General features: G+C 47.6%; 1 protein-coding gene across 15 annotated transcripts in view; it reads right to left on the bottom strand.

The window, feature by feature from the left end:
• The window catches only part of Mroh1 (maestro heat like repeat family member 1), a 74,218-nt gene that overhangs the window by 42,174 nt on the left and 8,087 nt on the right, over positions 1 to 23,957 (bottom strand). For 13 of the 15 annotated variants that reach the window (XR_012446479.1, XM_074069441.1, XM_074069437.1 and 10 more), the window contains exons 2-9: positions 13,346 to 13,424; positions 11,677 to 11,822; positions 6,564 to 6,695; positions 6,024 to 6,186; positions 5,714 to 5,812; positions 3,288 to 3,439; positions 2,547 to 2,687; positions 2,122 to 2,214 (exon numbers count right to left, since the gene is read on the bottom strand). Coding sequence is in view for 14 of the 15 variants with exons in the window: in XM_074069441.1 (XP_073925542.1) it covers positions 2,122 to 2,214; positions 2,547 to 2,687; positions 3,288 to 3,439; positions 5,714 to 5,812; positions 6,024 to 6,186; positions 6,564 to 6,695; positions 11,677 to 11,822; positions 13,346 to 13,367 (948 nt within the window). In the remaining variant the exon portion in view is untranslated. Of the gene's footprint in view, positions 1 to 2,121; positions 2,215 to 2,546; positions 2,688 to 3,287; positions 3,440 to 5,713; positions 5,813 to 6,023; positions 6,187 to 6,563; positions 6,696 to 11,676; positions 11,823 to 13,345; positions 13,425 to 14,303; positions 14,327 to 23,957 lie in introns of those variants that run through there. The other 2 variants (XM_074069444.1, XM_074069448.1) reach the window with 2 other exon arrangements.

The following is a 23,957-nucleotide window of genomic DNA, read 5'->3' as shown; positions in this document are numbered from 1 at the left end:
GACATAGTCACTCAGAAAAAACCCCACAAATCTAGATTCCCACTCACTCCTCTAAATTAAAGTCCAGATGGATTAACATACAGGGGAAAGTAGGAGAATCTGGAACATAATTGCTGAACTTGGGAGGCTTTTCTCTGCATAACAAACCTCAGCCATAACATAAAAGACAGACAAACGATGGTGTAAGAATCTAACAATCCTGCATTATAGAGTCAAAAGATAATGTAGACTGGTAGAGTGTCTGCCTAGCAAGCATAAGGCCTTGAGTTTTAATGATGAATAAATACCATCAAAAGCCGTTTGTGCATGGACTGAAGTCAGATAACATTGTCCTGTGGACCATCAGTGTGATGACTGATGCATATCCACAGCTGCGCTGAGTCCTACTCTGTGAAGTGTTCTGATTGATGTGGCATTGGACTCTGCAAGCTGCTTCTTCGTAGAAGATAGAAGACTCTCACCTCCAACTCCTGATCACACATCTGCACTTTCATGTGTGGGACCTGATTTGCAATCAAGGCTGACCTTATAGATGAACTAGGCAGCTCAGGATCTTTTTCTAATTTCAAAAACAACTTGTACAGGACAGAAATTGTTCCTCAAAAGTTTGGTAGAATTCAGAGCTGGGTATGTTGGTACACATCTATAATCCCACCTACATGGGGGGTAGAGGCAAGAGGATCCCGACTTTGAGGTTAGCCAGGGCAAGGTTAGTGAGACCCTATCTCAAAACAAAAACACAAACAAAAGGGCTGGTGGTGGTAGGGTATGAGTAGCTCATGTAGTACAGCACTAGCTCAATCCACAGTACTGAGAAAAAAAATTTTTGGTACAATTCAGCATTAAAACCACTTAGGCTCTGGGTTTGTTTTAAGGAAAGTCTTGGGATATTATCACCATTTCTTTATTGGCTTATTCAAATTCTCCATTTCTTCTTCTAATTGTGTGTGATTGTGTGTGTGTGTGTGTGTGTGTGTGGTGGTGGTGGTGGTGGTGGTGGTGGTGGTGGTGGTGATGGTGGTACTGGGGCTTGAACTCAAGACCTCATATTTGCTAGGCAGGCACTCCTAGGCACTTGAACCACTCCCCGAGCCCTTTTTTGTATTGAGTTTTTTTGAGATAGAGTCTCACGAACTGTTTCCCTGGGCTGGCTTCAAACCATGACCCTCCTGATCTCTCCCTCCTGAGCAGCTAGGATTACAGGCGTGAGCCACTGGTGCCCAGCCTTCTCCTAACAATTCTGACATTTTATATTTTCTAAGAATCTATCCATTTTATACAGTTTTAAAGCCACCACTACAATTTCTTAAAATACTTGTGTTTTTAAATATCTGTTGTAGCCCTCTCCCTTCCTGTCCCTGAGACCAGGGATGTGTTTACCATGCTGGGCCAGGAGTGTGGGAAACAAAGTGGTAAAATGGGGGCCCCACCAATGAGGGAGCTTAGCAGAAAATATAGCAAGGACTGGAATCTATACTGCTTCTCTCATGAAGTGTCCTTGAGCACCCTCTTCCATCTTCCTGCCTCCCTTCTCTCTCACCCAGAAAGTTCCATGGACTCCTGTCCCTACTACTGGGCCATGAGTGGCTTCTAAACACTGCATCAAACAGCCATTCTCAGCCCTTCCCTTGGAGTACTTCCTACAGTGGAGTCTTCCAAACACCACCCACTCCAAATCCCTAAAACCCCCTCTGCTGGTTGTGGCTCACCGTATCCCCAGGCCTCTCTCTCAGCCCTCTTGCTCAGACCCTCAGGGGTCCTTTCAGGCTTCTCCCAACCATTGCTACCCAATGGCCATGATGAACTCACTTGAGACCTCCTGAGCCAGCCCTCAGCACCACACTCAGCCCTCACAGCCACTTGCTTCTGCCACCTCCATCCTGGGACTATGCCACCTATATGGGTCACTCCTGGTCTGGATGAGGCCGTATCACTGAAACCTACAACCATTCTTACAGAAGCCTACTCCAAGGCTTCATGTGAGTGAACCCCCCTCCCCAAAATCATGCTCCCTCCTCCCCTCATCAGGCGTCTTGCCCTGCGGGGTCCAGCCCTGTAGCACCTGGACCCATCTCTATGCCCAATGCAGCTGTCTGCCCAAGTTCCTTTTCCCCAGCCTACCTGAGCATGCAGAGCCACCAAGAGGGAGTCAAGCTGAACCTCCAGGGTACGGCTGCCAACACTCACAGCTGCCTCGAGGATCTGACCCAGGCTCTGCTTGGACAGGGAGGAGAGGGCTCAGTCCATCTCCCGCCTCCTAGGAGTGATTATGGGGTCAAATGGAGCATTTGGGCCACAGGAAGAGGCCCAGGAGGCCTGGACCTCACCTTGGGATTTAAATGGAGAGGCTCTAACACCCTCCAGAATTTGAGGGAAGGAGGAAAGAGTATTCCTGGATCAGCAAGCAAAGTAGCAGGTCCCTGGGCTCCTATTCAGTGCAGAAGCCCAACCCCTACAACCCACCACCGAATCCTGTCTCAGGGCTGCCCCGACACATCTGATCTGAGGGGTCCTCAGGCTGCTGTGCCCTTCATGCCTGCAGACACCTTGGATACTTGGAAGGTCTCCGCATGCTTCTTATAGAGGCTGAGGACTCCTGGGAGGAGCTTGGGGAGCTGCTCCTCCAGCTTCTCACTGGGCAGTAGGTGGCTCATGGGCCCAAGAGCTGCCACCACTGCGAGCCGGAGCTGAGGAGACAGGACAGGCCTTACATTTAAAGAGGAAACACCAGGGCACCAGTGGGTCCCAACAGGGATGGGAGGGGAGCCCAGTGGCTGGGGTGACCTGGAAAGGGCTGGACAATAGCCAGGAGAGGGGACAAATAAGAGGAAGTCAGTGCTACCCCAGGCCCTAAAGGAGCCTCAGGGCAGAGAAGGAGTGGGATCAGAGCAGAGCCACAATGACTGGACTTCAGGACCACATAATCCAGAGAACAGAACAAGCTCTACAGCAGGCTGGCGCCAGTCACAGGTGTGGGGGATGTGTGTAAGACACTACTCAGGTATGGGATCATGCAGGTGAGGCCCTGCTCAGGTGTGGGGACCTGCAGTTGAGGCCCTTCATCACCTTCTGAGCACCAGCTATGGGCAGGGTACTAGGCAAAGGACAGTCCCCTGCAGCAGGCATAGACAGGTGACTTGGCCCACCTTCCCCACCTCAGAACCTCTGCTGACAGAACAGAGGTGGAGCATAGCCTGATATGGCCCTCACAGCTTGGGCCAGGCCTGGGGTGGGAGGGGCAGCCAGGTCAACCCCAGGCTCCTGGCTCCTAGTGGGCACAGCTATACCTTGGCATCTCGGCTCTGCAGCCAGTGATGAAAAAGAACATCGTAGGCACTGAAGATGTCAGTGGCAAAGGCATCTCTCCTGACTGTGGGGTCCGGTGCTTGGTCCAGGTTGGCCAGGTACTCCAGGGTGCTCTCGCTGAAGTGCTGCAGAGCTGTAATGGCCCACAGGGAGTGACCATAGGCACAGGCCGTCCTGACTCCCCATGGCTACCCATGGAAATCCCAAAACAGCCTGCACAGTGACCACACTAGCACCCTGGCCAAGCAGTGACTACACTAGGATAGTCCTTCCTAGAACCTCAGATTATGACCTTATGTGGAAACAGGGTGGTTGCAGGTGTAACTTAGGATGAGGCTACATAAGAGGGGTGGCCCTAAACTCCACAAGATAGTGTTCTGTGAGAAAAAAAGATGGGGAGAAAAGTGCAATGTGCAATAGAGTCAGAGACTGGAAGATGTGCCAAAGACAAGGGCACCAAGGATCAATACCCACCACAAGAAGAGGGAAGAGGCCAGGGATGGTGATTCACACCTATAATCCCAGCTATGCAGGAAGTAGGAGGACCGCAGTTAGAGGCAGGCCCAGGCAAAAAGTGCAAGACCCTATCTTTCCAGGTGCCTGTTAGTTGAGCACCAGCTCCATGGTCTTGCCTGCTAACCCCTTGTACTTCCTGTCCTGTTCCCACAACTCTGCATCTTGCCTCCGTTGCCAGGGGTTTCCTCAACTTCCTCTTCTCAGTCTTCTGGTGATGTTCTCCATTTCTTGCCTTTTTCAGTTCCATTCTCTGGACATGGCTTCCTCATAATGCCACGCTCTTGTTTCAGAAGCACTCTCCCCTTTTAACCTTCTGGGAATGTTAATCAGGGTCTTTTCTCTTGGCCATTTTCTCTTCCCTGAACTGTTATATATTCCCAGATTAGTTTCTGTTTATTTTGCTGCCACCTTTCCTATCAGATGTCCCTCAGATGGCTGGAATAATCAAATGCCTGCCCTACAGAGCAGTGAGGTCAGTCTGGCTACTCCCTGGATGTCCAAAACCTTCCTCAGCTCCTCTCCAGCCTGGATCCTATTCTCCACACAGTGTCACCACCCTTAGCTGTATCCAGACCCCTCATGCCCAAAACCAAAGGTTACCTCTGCTCTTACTGCCCCACCCAAGCCTCATGCTGGTTCCTTGAGGACCCTACTGGCCTAAATGAGGCTGCTCCTGCCACAGAACCACTGTGTCCTCCAGCAGCAAGGACATAGGGAAAGCTCAATCTGACTGAGCCATGCAGCTGGCAGAAGGGCATCCTAGAAATCCCTGCTGAGCCAGGCATGGTATTATATATTTGTTACCCCATTATTGAGGAGGGTAAAGCAGGAGGATATGAGTTTCAGTACAGCCTGGGCTACAGAGTGTGACCCTATCTCATAAAACCAAATGGGGAAAAAAAAAAAAGCCAGTCCCTGTTAGCCAAGCACACCTGCTGCAGTATGAGCAGGGGTCAATAGGGCAAGGCTGGAGGTCATTTTGCTGTCCTCAGCCACAGGCAGGAAGGCGCCTGGGAGAAGAGACTGGATGGGAGCACAGAAGCTGTGAGGAGTGGGTGGCAGAAGCTGGAGTCTCTTTTGGGGCTCTGCCACTACAGAGAGAGGCAGGACCCCAGACACAGGACACTTGGAGCAGAGGAGGCTGGGGCCCAAAGGCCCAAGCCATCCCTTAACCCTTTCCACACCAAAATCAGGCTCTCTTGGCATCAGGTCTCTCTCAGTCACCACAGCCCACTCTATCACATGCTCCTCCCACCTACTGCCGGGGAAGAAGACTGGAACCTTCTAACAGATGCCACCAAGGAGGGCTGTACATGAACGAGGGGAGTAGATCCAGGGGCACCCTTCCCCATCAGGCATCAGGGGATGCTAGGGACACAGGAAGCTCAAGGCCATGCTGTGAGGCTGCTGCTGCAGGCAGGTGGTGCAGGGTATCAGATCCCATCCCCTGCAAAGGCAACCCTCTGCTCCCTCTTCCAGCAGGAAGGATGGCTCTCTATCCTCAGCAGTCCCTCTTGCCACCCAGCACCAGGTCCATGCCACGATGGACCTGTGGTGGCCCACCAGCACACAGAAGGCTGCAGACACAGGCCACTGTGGTGTGGTTCTTCAGAGGCAGGAGGACAGTAAATATGGCCCCTCTCATCACCTTTCCAAAACAAGAAGTGAATGATCACCCTGCCAGCTGGGAGCAGGAAGAGACATGGAGGGGGTGGGTCCCAGGCTGAGTCTGCGAGTATAGGACCAACCAGCCTCACCTAGACAGGGGCTCTGCCAAGGAGGACCCTCCATTCAACTGCCCACTTGTCTGCCTGCACCCACCACAACTGGTACTTCTTGTGCATGTCTACCACATAGGTGCCACCAGGATAGAAAGCACCTCCTGTCTTACCACAGCAGAACACCACTCTCATCGCATCCTGCTTGGCCATGCCCAGCATGGGCAGCATGGTACTCAGGATGGAAGGCAGGAAGGGGACCATGCCGAATGCTGCAAAAGAAGGGCCATCAAAGGGATCTCAGGTCTCCAGGTCTGGGCAACCCCCACCCTCCTCAGGACAGAGAAGAGCCCACAGATCCCCCACTGCATGGCCTCAGGAATCTGCTGACTTGAACAGGTAGGAGAGCTACTGAGACCCAGAACTCCAAAAGCCCTCAAACCTACTCAGGAACAGAGAGACCCAGTCTGAAATGGCACCTACCATTGGATATAGACAGGCTAGCAAGTGTCTCCACCACTGAACAGTGTGGTAGAATTCCAGGCTGGAACTTGCTGAGCACCTCCTCCATCACCTGGTTGACAAACCGCTTTCCCACGGCCACCAGGACATTGCTTGCAGCCCGCTGCCAGTCACACCCTAGTTCCTGCACCCCAAAGAATCACAGAGTAGACCTTTCCCTAGATCCTCCCAAGACACACCAGCAAGACATTCTCCATTTGGCAGTGGCTGGACAAGGACAAGCTGCCCTGTTCCAGGGTCCCCAGTGAATACAGGTCAGAGAGGCCACACAGTATGGCCTCCTCTCGGGGGAGAGGTCAGATGTCCCCAAACCCACATGCAGCCCTTGGCCCAAGCCAAGTGCCCACCACTTGTTCTGAGAGTTTATGAATATTGTCTCTCTGCTTCTGTCTCTGCAAACTAAGAGTGGCCATTCCCACCCACTGAAACTGCCCAGGACCACAGGGCCTCTGCCACCCAGACACAAGCCCCATTCCCAAAGCTACCCTCCCAGACCCACACCTTTGTCTTGGTCATCTCACTGGAGGCCAGGAAGATGACAATGTTGGCTGTGTCCTTGTCCAGCTCGTGGATATGACTGTTCAGGACTGTCTCCATAGCTCTCAGGACCATTGCACGGTATGGATGTGCCAGCTGAGGAAAGAAGCCACCAGGGAAGGTCTTGGGGGGAGAGCACGAGATCAAGTACTCAGCATCCTCTCATTTTCTCTACACTGTGCAAGTCCATGCCTGCCTTGAACACAGAGGGGCAACCTGGCCATTCTCTGAGCCCTTGGAACTTACATAAGTACCTGTGCATCTTTAGAAGGGCAGAGGAGAGACTTCTGTAGAAGGCAAGTAACAAGCAAAGGAGCTGGTGGCCTTCTGCCCTCCAAATGTGGCCAGCAGAGTCTCCTGATCAGGAGAAGCTCTGGGGACCTCTCCTCCTCCCTGCCCAGACCTCTAAGGTCCACGAGAAATGCCTTTCCTCTGTCAAATTTCTCTGCAGTCAGGTATATGTTTGCCTCCCACAGCCCTTCCTAAGGTTATACACCATGATCAAGTCAGACACCACTATCACTCCCCTGAGCCTCTTCAGTCATGATCCCATGCTCTTTCCACTGTCCTGGGGTCCTGAGGACTTGGCTGCCATACAGTCCTACCTCCCATCATCTCCCCCCACCCAGGCAGTTCTCAGGTCACCTTCCCCTCAACTGAAAGCTAGCCCCATGCTGGAAGGCTGGGGCCAATGGTGTGCATAGCACATTAGCTACTGCCCAGGCCCATAAAAAGAACCGTGGGCAAGCTACCAGTGAAGGCTCCCAGCTGTCTTGGGTGAGATCTTCTCCCCCAGTGATGTACCCACTGAGAGCAACCTGCACTGGGCAGCACAGGCTCCAGGAGGGGAAGGGGCAGGACAAGCCAATGCCCCACTGGTCAATTGGGGCCAGTGATGTTGCACCACCCCACTAATGCCACCTGCTAGCTCATCCACAGCCATTCCACCCATCGTGGCAGAAGAGGGGGCAGGTATACCAATTGTAGGTGGATGTGTCAACACGGCCCCAGGTGGGACAAATGGTACAGCTCAGTGAAGAAAGCCACACACACCACCAAGGTCCCCTGGCCCAAGACCAGAAATGGCTGCCAGGGTCTGCTGCTCAAGATGCATACAATCACCCATTGTCCCTGGTATGGCATTGGATAGGATTTTCCTTCTTGAAAGCAGCCAAGATAGATCACAAACAGCCCCAGGGACAGGAAACTTGGTGGTTTCCAGGGAAGAGCTTCTCCCCTGAAGCTCTTTTGTTTTCAACATGAGATTTTTCATCTTAGTATGTAGGTGCCCCAGCAGTACGAGTAGACCTACGCTGGGGTGGTAGGTGAGGGGAACAGTTACACCATGCCTGTCTGGTTCACACGTCCCTCTCCTTGAGGGCCTCTCCAGGTGGCCTGCATTTAAGTTCTAAATTAGATAATAAGTTGTTACTTCTGGTTCTGACCGTCTGGACGCTCTTCCCGGATGGAGCAGTATTCTAGCACTGCTCACCACAGTGCAACCGGCCAGCCCCAGGGGCCAGTGAAGTAGATGAATTCTGTGAACAGAGAATCTGGGACCTACAGAAAGTTGCGCTTTCTGAAAAACATCACAGGGACCTAAATTTTAAAAATCGGATATACATTACTTCTATTCTGAGGATTGGTTTGAACTTTATCCTATGGTGACCACCCTGTCACTGCCCTTTGACTCTCTATGATTAGATTCCTCAGCATGGCATGGCATGGCTCCTCTTCTCATGGGAAGACAAGTGTGGTGAAAGGCTGGAAATACAGGGCATGACTCACATCTGGAAAGAACAAAAATGTCCTGGTGGATCATTCCTAGTTGCTCATTTTCTATTGCTCTGGAAAGCACCATAGGCAGCACAGCCCAGCAGGGATGGCAGTGAATGGCTAGCCCTCCCAGGACTCTCTACATCAGGCCCCACCAGTGCTATGCTGAGTGAGGTGACCACAGTCTAGAGGGGCTGAGGTGGGATGCTGACCATGTCTACCTCATACTGCCAGAGGCACAGGGCAGAAGGACAGGCACAGTTGGCTCACAGTGAGATTCTGGCTCAATGGTTTTCAGGTTGGCAGGTCACCAAGAAGCCACTTCTGCCCTTTCCCTAGACCTGACCAAGCCTGCTAAGGGGCTCAGCTGATGACTACACAATTTATAAACATGACCTTTACAAGTGACTCAACAATCACAAGGTGGCCACATTGTCTTCCTGCATACAAGGATATCAGGGCACTCCTCAGGCCATGAACTAGAGTGTGCAAAGGCAACAGTAGGCAATGGTAACACTAGGATGGGGGAGAAAAGACCAAGACAGCCTCCAGGAAGGTTGAGCTGATTGTCAACAGTCTCCATGGTATAATCAATCATGTCCACATAGCAAAGCCTCCAAAAACCTCAAACAACACTTCAAGCTTCTAGGTTGCTGGAGGGTGGCACACCCAGGGAGGGCATGAGAGCTGCATGCACTACCACATGCCTTGCCTTCTGGGTCTCACAATCTGTTGTTCACTGGTATGTATCCTCTATCATGTCCTTAATAATAAATAGTAAAATGTAAGTGAAGTGTTTCCTGAGTTCTGTGAGCTGCCACAGCAAATTAATAGAATATAAAGTGTGGGAACCCCAGTTTGTCAAAAGCAAAGGCCACAACCAGAAGTTTGCTACTACGGTCCAAAACAGGGTAGTCGGGGACTGAGCCCTAACCTGTGAGCTCTGATGTTGCCTCCAAAATGGAATTGAATTCGAGGACGCCCAGATGGTGTCCACTGTAGGACTGCTTGCTTGCATTTGCTCAAAGACATGTGCTGTGTTACAAAAGTATAGGAGGGAGACTGAGGTGGTTTTTATCTCTGTATCTAACAGGATAACCTAGGACCATAGTAAAGTATCATTTATGTTTTGATGTGGGGCTCCAACGTCCCTTATATGCTCTTAGAATCAATGCCATTTCTAGCTGGGTTCACGTGGGTAACACTGTGCGGCTGGCCTCCACTCTGGGGTGTGGCTGCTATCAGCCTTGCACATAGTGACCCTGGCCCACGCAACCTGTGTGTGAAGTACAAGTACCACACACTGCCCAGCAGCTAGTGAGAACTCCTTGACTTAGGATGGGACTCCAGAGAGGCTAGAAATCAGATAGAAGAGTTAGAAGTTGAAGGTAGTGGGAAGGAGGGAGGGAGGGAAAAAAATTCAGTAACTTTGAAAACTCAGTTTTAATATTTTTGTTTCTCCTCTCCCTTTCCTCATGGCCTGAGTACCCAGAGAATGAGTTTATGTGTCCTGTGCTTGACCGTGGCTGATGTGTATCAGACTGGATATGTCCAAAATAGAGCAGCAGAGCACACCCCAGTGGCCTCTGCACTGGGCCGGGGAGTGCAGCTCAGTGGGACAGCATTTGCCCAGCTAGTCTTAGTTCCTGAGTTCCATTCCCAGCACCACAAACACACAGACATCAAACAGGAGCTAATATCCCTAGATAGTGTGTATATCCCAAAATACAGACTGGCATCTGGTGGCTAAAGAGTGCAGCATAACTTTCCTTTGTTGCCCCATTATTTGCAGAGATTCAATGGGATCTGAGATGTGCTAAATGAGATGCAACCAGATAAAGAGTAATGGTGAAGAAACACAGTGAAGGGCAATAGCTGGCCCAGCCTTCCTGAAATAGTGTGTAGGAGCCAGAAAAAGGCCATCCCCCATAGGGTCAGGACCAGAGCTCCCATCTCAACCGAGTAACTAACCATGCAATGAGAAAGGAGACTCTTTTTTATGTGGTAAAAACAATGAACGTGGCGATGCGTTAGCTGCTATGAAGCCACAGCTCTCTTCACCCTCTGCACCCTGACCACCCTCATCTTTTGTCCAGCAATTAGATAGTGACATCGGAGCATCACAGCAGCAGCCTTTCAGCCACACAGAGAAGGGTCCCAGCCAGCACCAGCTAATTATTTGCCTGGGCAAATAGCGTAAGAGATTCCATCTCCAAAATAACCACAGCAAAACAGACTGGAGGTATGTCTCAAGTGGTAGAGCGCCTGCTTTGCAAGCGCAAGGCCCTGAGTTCAAACCCCAGTCCTGCCAAAAAGAGAGAAAGAGAGAAAGAGAGAGAGAGAGAGAGATACAGTGTATAGAAGTCCTTTGTACATATCAAAATATCAAACAAAGTAAGTCTTCTGAGACTACAAAACCATTCACTGAGGAAAACTAGAAAAGGTGCACGATAATTTCAGGCAACAGAGAGCCAGAGCAGTGAGCAGTCATAGAGAATCTCTCTGTCAAGGCCTAAGAGAGGTAGACAGCCTATAAGGTAGCCAGACGTGATAGTGCATGCCTATAACCCTAGCTCTAGGGAGGCTGAGGCAGGAGGATCATAAGTTTGAGGCCACCCTGGGCTACAAAGAGACCATCTCAAAACAACAAAAATAAAACAAAAAAGAAGGCCTCTGAGGTAAGAGTGGCTCAGGCCAGTGACCTGACATCTTGAAGGGCCAAACTGAATTTCCAAGTCTCTCAGGGCTCTGCTAAGTTATCCATGTTTGCATGAGGGATAGGATATTCCAAGGCAGCACAGGAACCTGTCCCCTTCTGAGAACAGGTGTTGGTAGGGGAGGGAGGGTGGACTTGCAGCATCCACATCTATACCAGCCCTGTTTGATAGGGAAGGCAGGGCCAGGACACTATTAAACCAAACCCTCATCAGATCCTCCTGGGCACTCAAGCTGCTGAAACTCAGAAACCACCTTTGCTCCCTGCCACCTTCTGGCAGGGAGAGTTGCCCTATCTCCATTCAGTGGGTAAAAAGGATAGCAAATGGCCTCTACTCACAAGCACTGATTGCTACAGTGACAGCCCAGTCCCCCTCGCAATAGGCCCACCAGTTTGTGGGGGATGCAACCACATGCCATATGAGAGGAGATAAAGTTGCCATTATCCTGAAACACCCAAGAGAGTATAGGCTGGCGCTTTCTGCTGAAAGCCTGGGTCAGCACTCAACTTCCTGTTCCTCACCAGTCATCTCTTCCCAAACCTGACAGCCCAGATGAGGGTGCTTGCCACTAAGGACAGAGGTACCTTGTCATGCTGCCGCAGGTACTTCTCACAGGCACAGAGCATTTCCTCTGGCCGCGCCTCTCCGAGGGAGCACAGAGCACTGCAGACCTGCTCCTGCACCGCAGGGTCCTTGTCAGGGATAGCATCCAGCAGGGTGAAGGACAGCTCTGCAATGACAAAACCCAGTCAGTGTGCTCCAGCCTGAGAGGCCTCCCTGACACACCATATTCACCAATCCTGCAGCTAACACCCATCAGCCTCTAGGGATCACAGACAGCAAAGGAGATGGTCCATTCCCATACTACCACCACCAGCCTGATGCTGCAGAGCACAAAAGGCCTGGTCAACCTGTACAGTGGCCAGGCCTGCTGGCCCCATCATCTTGACCCGCAGCTGCCCTCTCTTGTGGGATCCCCTCCATCCAAGTCAGAAGCATTAAGCAGGCAGACTGCAGGGCTATGGGGTGCAGGGCCCAGACTCAGGAAGCCACTGAGAAGCTGAAGGCCTAGGATATACAAATTATGCTGCCAGAGCCATGAGTCAGAGGACATGGTCCACCTCCTGTGTGAACACTCATGAGGCTGTTCCAGTCATTACCAAGAGGCCTGGGCTTCCACAAGAGCCATCAGGTCATCCCCTACCAGGCTCAGCCAGACCAGCTCCACAAAGAACCCATATAGACATGCTTCTTTGGGGAAGTTCCCTGAGGTTCTGAGCAGCCAGACAGATTGGATTCTTCACAATCCATCTCCTATACATAGTGCTTGGACAGGCAGAGGGACAGGGACACTAGCAGTGAGCAGTGAATGAAAGGATGAAACCACGGTCCCTGTCCCACAGCACTCTACCCAGCAAAACAAGATATGAACTGAATAATCAGTGAATGAACATGGTGCTCGTGGTCAAGGCCAGTGGCTACCAGCCCCTGCAGTTAGTCAAGGGCAGGCCAGACATCTGGGAGACATGTGCCCACACATAGCTCCCCCCTCCTCCAGCACTCTCCTGGCTGGGACAGGAATATCCCAAAACTTCTGCTCTACCAGGCACTGTGTTCCACATGGCCAGTGAGGACATCCCTCAAGGCATTTGCCATGGTGATAGGACAGACAGGCATCAGAGCACAATGCATCTCCCCTCAGGATGGGATCCCTTCCTGAGCAGGTAGGTAGACTTTTTAACAGCCCTCCCTTTCCATGGTTCTCAATAGTTAAACAAACAGGCAGATCCAATTAATAAGATTTGATTGTATGTAAGGCCAAATTCAACCCAGTAAACCAAACCTGGTTTTCTGATTACATCTGCACCTGCTCTCCAATTGTGGACTTCACAGGAGCCTTCCATGTGTATTGGATGGCAGGTGTGTGTGCACCTCCCTCCCTCATCCTGACCTCTTGTCTCCCTGCCCTGCCTTTGTTAGGCCCCCGGGCCCTACCCGTACCCCGATTCTTCTTCACTGCCCCATCTCCACCCATCAATGCCCCTGCTCTTCAGGCCTCCAACATCACCAAGCTCAGGGCACAGCACCGAGAGTGGCACTCAGAGGCCCAAGGCATGCATGCCACATTTCTGGATGCATGTGCATGTCTGAGTCCCTACACCTGCCGATCAAGCACCATGGGAGCCTGGGTTGTCCCAACAGCTGAAGGGTAGAATTTAACTAGCCACCCGCCTCAGTGCCTCCTAAACTCACTCTTCACATAGGACTCAGTCATTTCTGTGGTCTTAGCTTCCGTTTGCCTGGTATGAACATGTACAGCTTCCTCTCCAACCTGGAATGACAAGAACACAAGCTTTAATTCATAAAGCTTCCACAATACCTAGTTCAAAGTAGTTACTATATTGGTGCAAAATACACAACTTAAATGAATCTTTCCTGCCATAGCTGACTGAGCCATTTAGGGAAGGAGGAAGGCTCTGTAATACCTAAAATCCAGCCCCTTCCATCCCTGAGCTTGCAGCTCACCAGCAAGGCATCAGTCTACACTGTCTCCAGGGTCATGTGGTGAGGCTTCACCACTCTGAGTCCTGGCAAGCATGGCTGCTCCTTCACTTAAAGCAACTTTCTCTTCACCTCAAGGAAATGAGCAGGCAGCTTCGTGGCTCTCAAACATCATGTACCTTGAAGCACCACTTGCATAAATAGTCCCAGAGAATAAAGCTCCTTGAATATACAAGGCCTTCTGTCTGTTCACTACGTGGTGTCACACTCAAGTCCTATCCATATTCTCCAAGAACCTGGAAGATCAGAGAGGCCATGGGCCCACCTTCAGCATGACAGCCAGCTTCACTCTAATGTCTATGCCCTTTATTCTCTTGTTATTCCACCAGTCCCTTCATCCTCTTGATCACCTCCTACCCATCACTCTTTCCTAACAACTTATTCCGTGAGAAGAGATGCCATGATCCACCCCTGACCAGGTAGGACATCTCACAGGACATCCCTCTGTGCACACACAGGAAGGAGAAGTGAGAAATTACATCAGTCTTGGAAGGTGGAAGAATTAAAAAAAAAAAGTGAGAATTCAGTTCAAGAAGGTAGGCTGATCCCAAGTATTCACCCACCCCACCAAACTCCAAGAAAATGACAAAAGAGATGCATATTTTAAAAGAATAAACTGGTAAGAGCAGAAAAGATAAAGTTAACAGACCAGAAGCTCCCAGGGACCCTGGAAGACAGAAGGCAGACAGAGTGCTCTGGCTTGATGATGGTAGCATCAATGCAGCGTTGCCCCTTTCACCCTGGAAAGCATCTAAAAAGTGCAGTGGCTGTCAGGCAGGGCATGGGATGTATGGGACGGACCCCTGAGAGCCCGTACAACACTCTTCGCAAAGGCAAGGACACAGCTGTGTGGAATCTGAAGTCCCAAGTCCCTCGCCTAGGCTGAGTCTATGAAACACAGGGCAGGGACAGATACTTTGGTCTGGGAATGCCTCTGACTCCATCCAGATGCAAAGGAAAATCCAACCTCCCCCCAGGAGCACTTCTCACACATGTGGAGCAGTGGCCCTCACTCAGCTCAAACAGAAGCAAAAGAAAATGAACAAGCACCAGGAGTCGTCTGCCCCCAGCCTAGATGAGAGTGACAGAGACCAACTTACCCTCCTGACCAGACCCAAAAAACTGGACAAAACATATTAAATTGCAGTTGTCAGGTGCTGGACATCAGAAAACGAAGGTCAGTAGGCCCTGAGAGGCAGGAAAGCAAGCCTTGCAACTGTCCCAGCACACTGCTTAGAGACAGCATCCAGGCTTTGAAGCCTCAAAACAGCTCAAGAGAGGCTGGGCAAACACCTAAGTTGAAGAGACAAAATCAAGAGGGCTGGTGGACTCCAAGGAAGTTGGTTTCCAGGCTCTAGTCCAGAGAGAGCTGCCTAGTGGTATAGCTTTATAAATGTCCCCCAAAGGTCCCCAAGGTGGGAAGGTTGGGAGGTGGTGGGACTTGTAGGAGGTAGGGTCTTAGGGCACTGGGGGTGTGCATCCAAAGGGGGTTGTAAGACCCAAGCCCCTTCTTCTCCCTCTTTTGCTTCCTGGCTCCAAAGTGAGTGGTTTTCTTCAGCTACATGTTCCCCACCATTTCTATTGAGCAACCCCGCCAGAGTCCTAAAAGCAATGGGTGTGCCTGACCATGGACTGGAACCTTTAAACCCATTAGCCAAAATAATTTTTTTCTTTTTTTTTTCTTTTTTTTTTTTTGCAGTAATGGGGTTTGAGCTCAGGGTTTACACCTTGAGGCACTCCACCAGCCCTTTTTTTTGTGATGGGTTTTTTTGAGACAGGGTCTCTAGAACTATTTGCCCAAGCTGGCCTCAAACCATGATCCTCCTGATCTCTGTCTCCTGAGTATCTAGGATTACAGGTGTGAGCCGCTGGTGCGCAGCTCCTTTTTGTCTTTATAAGTTAACTATTCCAGGTGTTTTATTTTGTATTGGAAAGTTGACTACACACCCAGAGAGAGATCTGGAAACCTGCAGAGGGTCCTCGAGGCACTAAGTAAGTTTCTAATCAGTGCCGGGATAGCAGAGTAGTGGCCCCAAAGACACCCACACCCTAATGCACAGAATCTATGAACATATTCTCTTATGTGGCAAAGGGAGTTAGCAGATGAGATTAAGGGCAAAGACTTTGAAATGAGATTATTCTGTTTTATGGGGTGAGATCAACCTGATCATGTGAGTCCTTAAAAGCAGAAAACTTTTCCCAGCTAGGTCAGACAGAAGAGACAGAAGAGGGAGAAGAAATTCATGATCATGAGACTCAACCCACCACTGTGGCTTTGGAGAAAGGAGGGTGAGAGAGACAGGGAACGTGGGTGGCTACAGAAGACTAGCATGGACCTCAGCTCATAGAGGGAAAGTAAATAAGGACTTCATCCTACAGATGCAAAGAACCACAATCTACCAACAATCTGAAAACAGGAAACAGATCTAGAGCCGCCAGAAAGGAATACAGCCCAACCCACACCTGGATTTTAGCCCAATGAGATCCATGCTTAAAGAACTTTAAGTTAATAAATTTGTGTTATTTAAAACTTCTGAGTAATTTGTTATAGCAACATTATAAAATTAGTACTGGTGGAGTGGTTCAAGTGGTAGAGTACTTGCCTAACAAGCTCAAGGCCCTGAGTTCAAGCTCCAATACCAAAATAAATCATTACTTTTAAAAGAAAACTAATACAAGTGCTTTATGTAGAGGAAACTACTCGTGGCTGGGGAAAGCCACTCAAAAAAGATTAGTCGAAATGACATCTGGGAGTGGAAAGCACCATAACCCACAGAGCAGCAATGGGGTGCTCAGAAGGGTTTGCCTCAGTAATGAGATAAATTTAGTCCTAGACTAAATGGTATTCTGGTCTTCTAATCTAAAAAACAAAAAACAAAGAAGAGTAAAACCTGAAAGTAGAAGCTGGCGGAGTGGCTCAAGTGGTAGAATGCCTGCCTAGCAAGCACCAGGCCCTTAGATCATCAGCCCCCTAGTACCACAAAAAAAAAAAAAAGAAAGAAAGAAACCTGAAAGCATCAAACTGTTTCTAAATAACTTAGCCACAAAGCTCAAGAATGAAGTCAGGAGCACAAAAATATCCTGAACCAACAAGATAAAATAACAATGGTATCCAACCAAAACTTACAGGAACACAAAACAAAACCTTAGTGAAGATGAACCAGTCAATACAAGTTGACTTGGAAATGACACAAAGGAAAGAATTAGTGGGCAAGGAAACGTGGACAGTTACTATACAGTTACTATAGTAACTGTACAGTTACTATACAGTTACTATAACTGTACTTCACATCTTTGAGAGACTGAACATACTAACAAAAGAGGTCAAGAGTAAAAGTCAAAAAAATAAAAAATAAAAAAGAGTAAACAGCAAAGGCCAAACTATTCATAAGAAAGCTGAGGTGAAGACAAAATAGATTTCAGACACATAACAATCTCGAATATTTATGCACCTACTAACAGAACTTCAAAATATACAAAGCAAGGCACTGGTAGCTCACTCCTGTAGCCCTACCTACTCAGGAGGCACAGATCAGGAGGATCAAGGTTCAAGTCCAGTCTGGCAAATAGTTCACAAGACCCTATCTCAAAAATACTCAACACAAAAAAAGGACTTGTTAGAGTGGCTCAAGTGGTAGAGCACATGACCAGCAAGCATGAAACCTTGAGATAAAACCTCAGCACCACATGTATATACATATATGCACATATATACAAAGCAAAAACTAATAACTACACAAAGACAAACAGATAAATCCAAATTAAAGATTTAAACATCCCTCTCTTGGGCTGGGTATGGCTCAAGTGGTAGAGCATGTGGCTCTGGAGTTCAAGCCCCAGTACCACCAAAAACCCCCAAATAAATAAACAAGCATCCCTCTATGATTGATGGAACAAATGGAAGAAAATTAGTAAGAATATAGATGTGAACCATACTATCAATCAAATTGACCTAAGCAGAAGTCATAGAGTACTCCAACAATAGTAGGAACACTAGTATATATATGCTTTTTAAATTTATCTTTATTTCTTCTTTTTTTTTATTTTTTTGAGATAGAGTCTCACTATATAGCCCACTCTGGCTTTGAATTCACAATTCTCCTGCCTTAGTTTCCCGAGTGCTGGATTACAAGCGTCACCACCCAACTAGGATATACATATTATTTTTAAAAGCGTATGGAAATTACCAACACTGACCATATTCTGGGCAATGCAACAAAGTCTCAATAAGCATCAAAGAATTGAGGACATACAAAGTAGGCGCTCTGACCACAATAGAACTAAAAAAACCAATACAAGAAAGATGTCTGAGAAATCCCTAAGTATTTTAGAAACTACTTAATATGCCTTGAAATAATGGAGGGATAATAAAAAAGTATCAAAAATGAAATTAAAAATCATATTGAAATGAATAAAAACGAAAAGACATAAAAACGTGGCAGTTTATAGCACTTAATGTCTATGTTAGAAAAGGAATGATTTCAATTTCTTTCTTAAGAAACTGGAGCCAGGTGCCAGGCTCACACCTATAATCCCAGCTACTTAGGAGGCAGAGATAAAGAGGATAGTGGTCTGAAGTCAGCCCTAGGCAAATAGTTCTCAAGACCCTATCTCGAAAATACATAACACAAAACAGCTGGCAAAGTGGCTCAAGTGGTAGAACACCCCGCCTCGCAAGCATAAGGCCCTGACTTCAAACACCGCTACCACCAAAAAAGAAAAAAAAAAAAAAAAAAAGAAAGAAAGAAACCAGATACCCAGATCTAGGCTGTAATCCCAGAAACTCAGGAAGCTGAGGCAGGAAGATTACAAATTCAAGGCAAGCCTGGGCTACATAGTGAGACCCTGTCTCAAAAACCAAAAAATAAGGGAAGAAAGAAACTAAACATCTACCTGGCCACCAGTGGCTCATGCCTGTAATCCTAGCGACTCAGGAGGCAGATATCAAGAGCATCACAGTTCAAAGCTAGCCTGGGCAAGTATCTCATGAGACCCTATCTTGAAAAGAGTCAACACAAAACAGGGTTGGTGGAATGGCTCAAATGGTAAAGCACCACCTGCCTAGCAAGTGTGAGGCCCGGAGTTCAAACTTTAGGACCACCAAAAAAAAAAGAAAAGAAAAGAAACTAGACACCCAAATGAAGCAAAAGAAAGGAAATAATGTTAGCACATAAAGAAGCCAAAAACAGAGCAGGAAAAAAATCAATGATACCAAAACCTAGGTAATACGACATCAATAAATGTGATAACCTCTAGCCTAATTGGTCAGGAAAAAAGAACAAATTACCAGTGCTGGGGGGCATGACTCCAAGTTCAGCCCCATCTAATAAAAGAACAAATTACCAATGTCAGGAATGAGAGAGGTGACATCAAAACACATTCTAAAGAAACTGAAAAGGAAAATAAGAGCCGGTGGCTCATGCCTGTAATCCCAGCTACTCAGGAGGCAGAGATCAGGAGGATTTTGGTTCAAAGCCAGCTCGGCAAATAGTTCACAAGACCCCATCTCAAAAAAAACATTCATTAAAAAAAGTGCTAGTGGAGTGGCTCAAGGTGAAGGCCCTGAGTTCAAGCCCCAGTACCGCAAAAAAAAAAAAAAAGGATAGTAAGAATACACTCTCAACAACTTTATGTCAGTAAATTCAACAACTTAAAGAAGCAGGCATAGTATTAAAGACATAAACTACCAAAGTTCCTTCAAGAAGAAATAGAAAACCGGGTGTGGTAGTATGTGACTGTAATCCCAGCTACTCAGGAGGTGATGGCAAGTTCAAGGCCAGTCCAGGAAAAGTTAATGAGATCTTATCTCAAAAACAAAATTTAAAAACGGGACATAATGGGGAGTGTAGCATAACTCAAGTGATAGAGCACTTGCCTAGCAAGTATAAGGAAGGCCCTGTGTTCAAAGAAGAAGAAGAGGAAGAGAAAGAGAAGGAGAAAAGGGAGAGGGAGGAGGAACAGAAAGAGGGAAGGAGGGAAGAGAGTAAATAGCAGCTAGGCATGGTGGCTCATGCCTGTAATCCCAGCTACTCAGGATGCAAAGGTATGATCCCCAAATGAGGCCAAGGAGAGCAGGGTGGGGGTAGGAGGGGGACTGCATATCAACGAATAAGTTAGGCATGGTGGCACACTTGTCATGTCAGCTACACAGGAGGCCTAGGTAGAAGGATTGCAGTTCAGGCCAGCCCTGGCAAAAATGTGAGATCCTATCTGGAAAATAACTAAAGCAAAAAGGCCTGGGGGCATGGTTCAAGTGATATAGTACCTGCCTACCAAGTACAAGGCCCTGAGTTCTAACCCCAATATTGGGGAAAAGAAAAAAAGAAAGGCTGGAGTTGGGCACCAGTGGCTCATGCCTATAATCCTAGCTACTCAAGGGGCAAAAATCAGGAGGCTCGTGGTTCGAAGTCGGCCTGGGCAAATAGTTCACAAGACCCTATCTCGAAAAAACCTTTCACAAAATAAGAGCTGGTGGAGTGGCTCAAGGTGTTAAGTCCTGAGTTCAAACCTCAGTACATCAAAAATAAATAAATAAAAATAAAAATAACCAACCAAAAAAGGGCTGGCAAGATGGCTCAAACCCTGCCTGGCAAGCACAGGCCTTGATTTCAAACTTCAGTACTGAAAAAAGAAACCAAGGAGGAGAAGGAGAAATAGAAAGCTGAGTATGGTGAAGCATACCTGTAATAACAGCACATGGGAGGTGGAGACAGGAGGATGACCAGTTCTAGGCCAGCCTGGGGCTACATAGCAAATTTGAGACCCTGTCTCCAAGAGCAGGAGGAGGACAAGTGATAACCTAAAATCTAATAAAGACATTGAACTCAGAGTAAAAACCTCCCACTGTGAGCATCAGCTCAGGTTGGGTTTTTTCTGTCAAAGAATTTAATCAGTAATCACCATGTCACAAACATCAGTCTCACTAATTTACTTCCCACATGCTCACTTCATGGACTCTGCTTAATGTGATAAAAGTTTCTATTAAGAACAAAAGGTTGTTATCCTCAGCTGGGCCGGAGCAAGAATTCCGCTAGATACCCTGGTTCCAGAGCTGACAACCTAAAACAATTATTGCTTCCCTGAACTTTTAAACTTCTTTATTCTCAAAGCCTCCTCCTAACCTGGCCCCTTTCTAATTAGCCAACCGCATAGACTGTGAGCCTGAAACCTGCCCAATCCAGGGGCAGGAGAGGGACAGCATGGCATCAGATAAAACCCCTTTGGACTCCTGCCCCATATACATACCTCCCAGACTTCCTGGTGTGCACCCTTCTGCAGAAGTAACTTTGCCTTGCCTATTGACTTCTGAGTAATGTCATCTCTCCTGTGACACCCCAATATCTTAAAGATATTTCTAACACCGCAAAGTGTAGACGGCATCCCAGAGAAATTCTACCAAACATTCAAAGAAGAAAGAAAACCAACTATTTGTTATGGCTTGGATGTGCAGTATCCCCCAAAGGGCTCCTGGGTTGAAGGCTTAGGGGATCCAATCACTGAGAGGCAGCTGGATCCTGAGAGCTTGGACCTAATCTGTAGATTGATCCACTGAAGGGCCTCATAATTTTATTGCATTATTGGGAGATGGAGGAATCTAGGAGGTGGGGCATAGTTGGAGGAAGAAAGTCACTTGGGGTACCCCTTTAAAGGGGATATCTTGTCCCTGGCCCCTTCCTGGCTCTCTGCTTCCTGGCTGTGGTGAGGTGAGCAGCTTTCTTTTGCCATGCTCTTCCACCATGATGTTTCTGCCTCACCACAAGCCTAAAAACAAAGAAGTCAGCTGATCATGGACTGAAACCTCTAAAACCATGAGCTAAAATAAATCTTGCCTCCTTTTAAGTTGTTCATTTCAGGTATTTGTTCACAGTGATGAAAACTGACTAACCCAACAGTACTAAACTCCAGAGAAACTGAAGAGAACACTTTCCAGGTGATTCTATAGAACCAGCATTCCTCTCACAACAAAATCAGACAGATTACACAGAAACTACTGGCCACTATCCCTCCTGGACACAGATGTAAAATTCTTAACAATATTTTATCAAATCACATTCAACATGTAAAAAATAATATACCATAACTAAATGGGGTTTATTTTATGAATAAAATGTTGTAGTATCTTAAGAATTCCGACAGTGTCATTCATAACATTAATAAACTAAAAAGGAAAAATGAGTGGGCAGGAAAGGTAGCTCAAGCCTATAATCTTAACTATTCAGGAGAAAGAGATTGGGAGGATTGCAGTTAAAGGCCAGCCCAGGCAAAAAGTTAGGGAGACACCCCCCACCACCATCTCAACCAATAAATTGGGCATGGTGGTGCACTTGTCATTACATCTATTTGGGAGGCATAAATAGAAGGAAGCAGTCCAGGCTAGCCTCGCCAGAAACACCAAACCCTATTCAAAAAATAATTAAAGCAAAAAGGGTTAGAAGCATGGCTCAAGTGGTAGAGCACCTGATTGGTAAACTGAAGCCGTAAGTTCAAATTCGGGCACTCCCCACCCTCCAAAAAAAGAAGAAAAATGCTATGATCATCTCAGTAAATACAAAAAAAAGGCATGTTTGTCACAATCCAACATCCACTTATGATAAAAATTCTTAGCAAACTAGGAATAGAGGTTTGCAAGCATGACACCGAGTTGAAACCCCAGACCCACACGCACACACACACACACACAAATCGCTGGTAATAGAGGGAGCTTCTTAAGTGTGGTGAAGAGCACTTAATAAAGACATACAGGATTTTTTTTTGGGGGGGGTGGTGAGGGCAGTACTGGGATTTGAATTCAGGGCCTCACCCTTGCTAGGCTCTATCACTTGAGCCATTCCTCTCAAGCCCTAATTTTGTGTTGGGTATTTTCGAGATAGGGTCTCTCAAACTATTTGCCTGGGCTTGCTTTGAACCACCATGCTCCTGATTCTACCTCTTGAGTAGCTAGGATTACAAGCGTAAGACACCGGCATCTGGCAAGAAAAACTTATAGTTAACATCACTTAACGGTAAGAAACTAAAAACTGCCAGGTGCTGGTGGCCACACCTGTAATCCTAGCTACTCAGGAGGCACAGATCAGGAGGATCACCATTCCAAGCCAGCCAGGGAAAATAGTTCTCGAAACCCTGTCTCAAAAAACCCATCACAAAAAAAGAGCAGGTGGAGTGGCCCAAGGTGTAGGCCCTAAGTTCAAACCCCAGTACTGCAAAATAAATAAATAAATAAATAACCAGTGTAAAATGGACTGGAGGTGTGGCTCAAGCTGCAGAACGCCTGCTTTGCCCTGATTTCAAACCCAGTCCCACAAAAAAAAAAAAAAAAAAAGCCAGATAAGCTTTGACTGTTTTAACTATTTGCATCCTCTTGCCCACAATAAAGTCCTTTCTTCAGTTTTAGGAGGAAACTACAATGAGCTATCATTTCACACCTTTTAGAAGGGCTACAATTAGGGTTGGATATAGTTTAGTGGTACAGTACTTGTCTAGCATGTGTGAGACCCTTGGTTCAATCCCCTACCTCAAAAGAAAAGAAGATGGGAGCAGAGGGGAGGGAAGGGAAGGGAAGGGAACAGAAGGGAAGACTAGGGCTGGTGTAGTGACTCAAGAGGTAGAGTACCTCAAGTGGTAGGGAGCAAGTACAAAGCCAAGTTCAAACACCAGTACTAGGAAGGAAGGGGAGGGAGGGAGAGAAGGAGAGAAAGAGGGAGAGAGGGAAGGAAGGAAGGAGGGAGGGAGGGAGGAAGGAAGGAAGGAAGGGAGGAAGGAAGGAAGGAAGGAAGGAAGGAAACTAAAATGTTATAATCAAAAAGAAGAGATGAAGCTGGAAGCTAGGTGGCTCACACCTATAATCCTAGCTACTTTGGAGGTAGAGATCAGGAGGATTTCGGTTTGAAGCCAGCCCGGGCAAATAGTTTGTGAGACCCTATTTGCCCTTCACAAAAAAAAGGGCTGGTAGAGTGGCTCAAAGTGTAGGCCCTGAGTTCAAACCGCAGCTCCCTGCCCTCCCCCCCTCAAAAAAAAGCAGAAGAGATGAAAAACATGTTGGTGAAGATGTGAAGAAAGGGAACCCTTGCACACTGCTGATGGGAATGTGAATTGGTACAGCCATGATGGAAAACAGTATAAAGAGTACTCAAAAAAAAAAAAAAATTACCACATGATCCATGAGTTCCAGTACTGAGTATATATCCAAAGGAAAAGAATAATTTTATATCAAAGAGACATCTGCACTCCCATGTTCACTGCAGCGTCATTTACAGAAGCCAGGATATGGAATCAACCTGTGTCCAACACAGATGAATGAATAAAG

The sequence above is a fragment of the Castor canadensis genome, chromosome 3, assembly GCF_047511655.1.
Source record: "Castor canadensis chromosome 3, mCasCan1.hap1v2, whole genome shotgun sequence".
Taxonomy (NCBI): Eukaryota; Metazoa; Chordata; class Mammalia; order Rodentia; family Castoridae; genus Castor; species Castor canadensis.
This window is presented reverse-complemented; position numbering and strand designations above follow the sequence as displayed.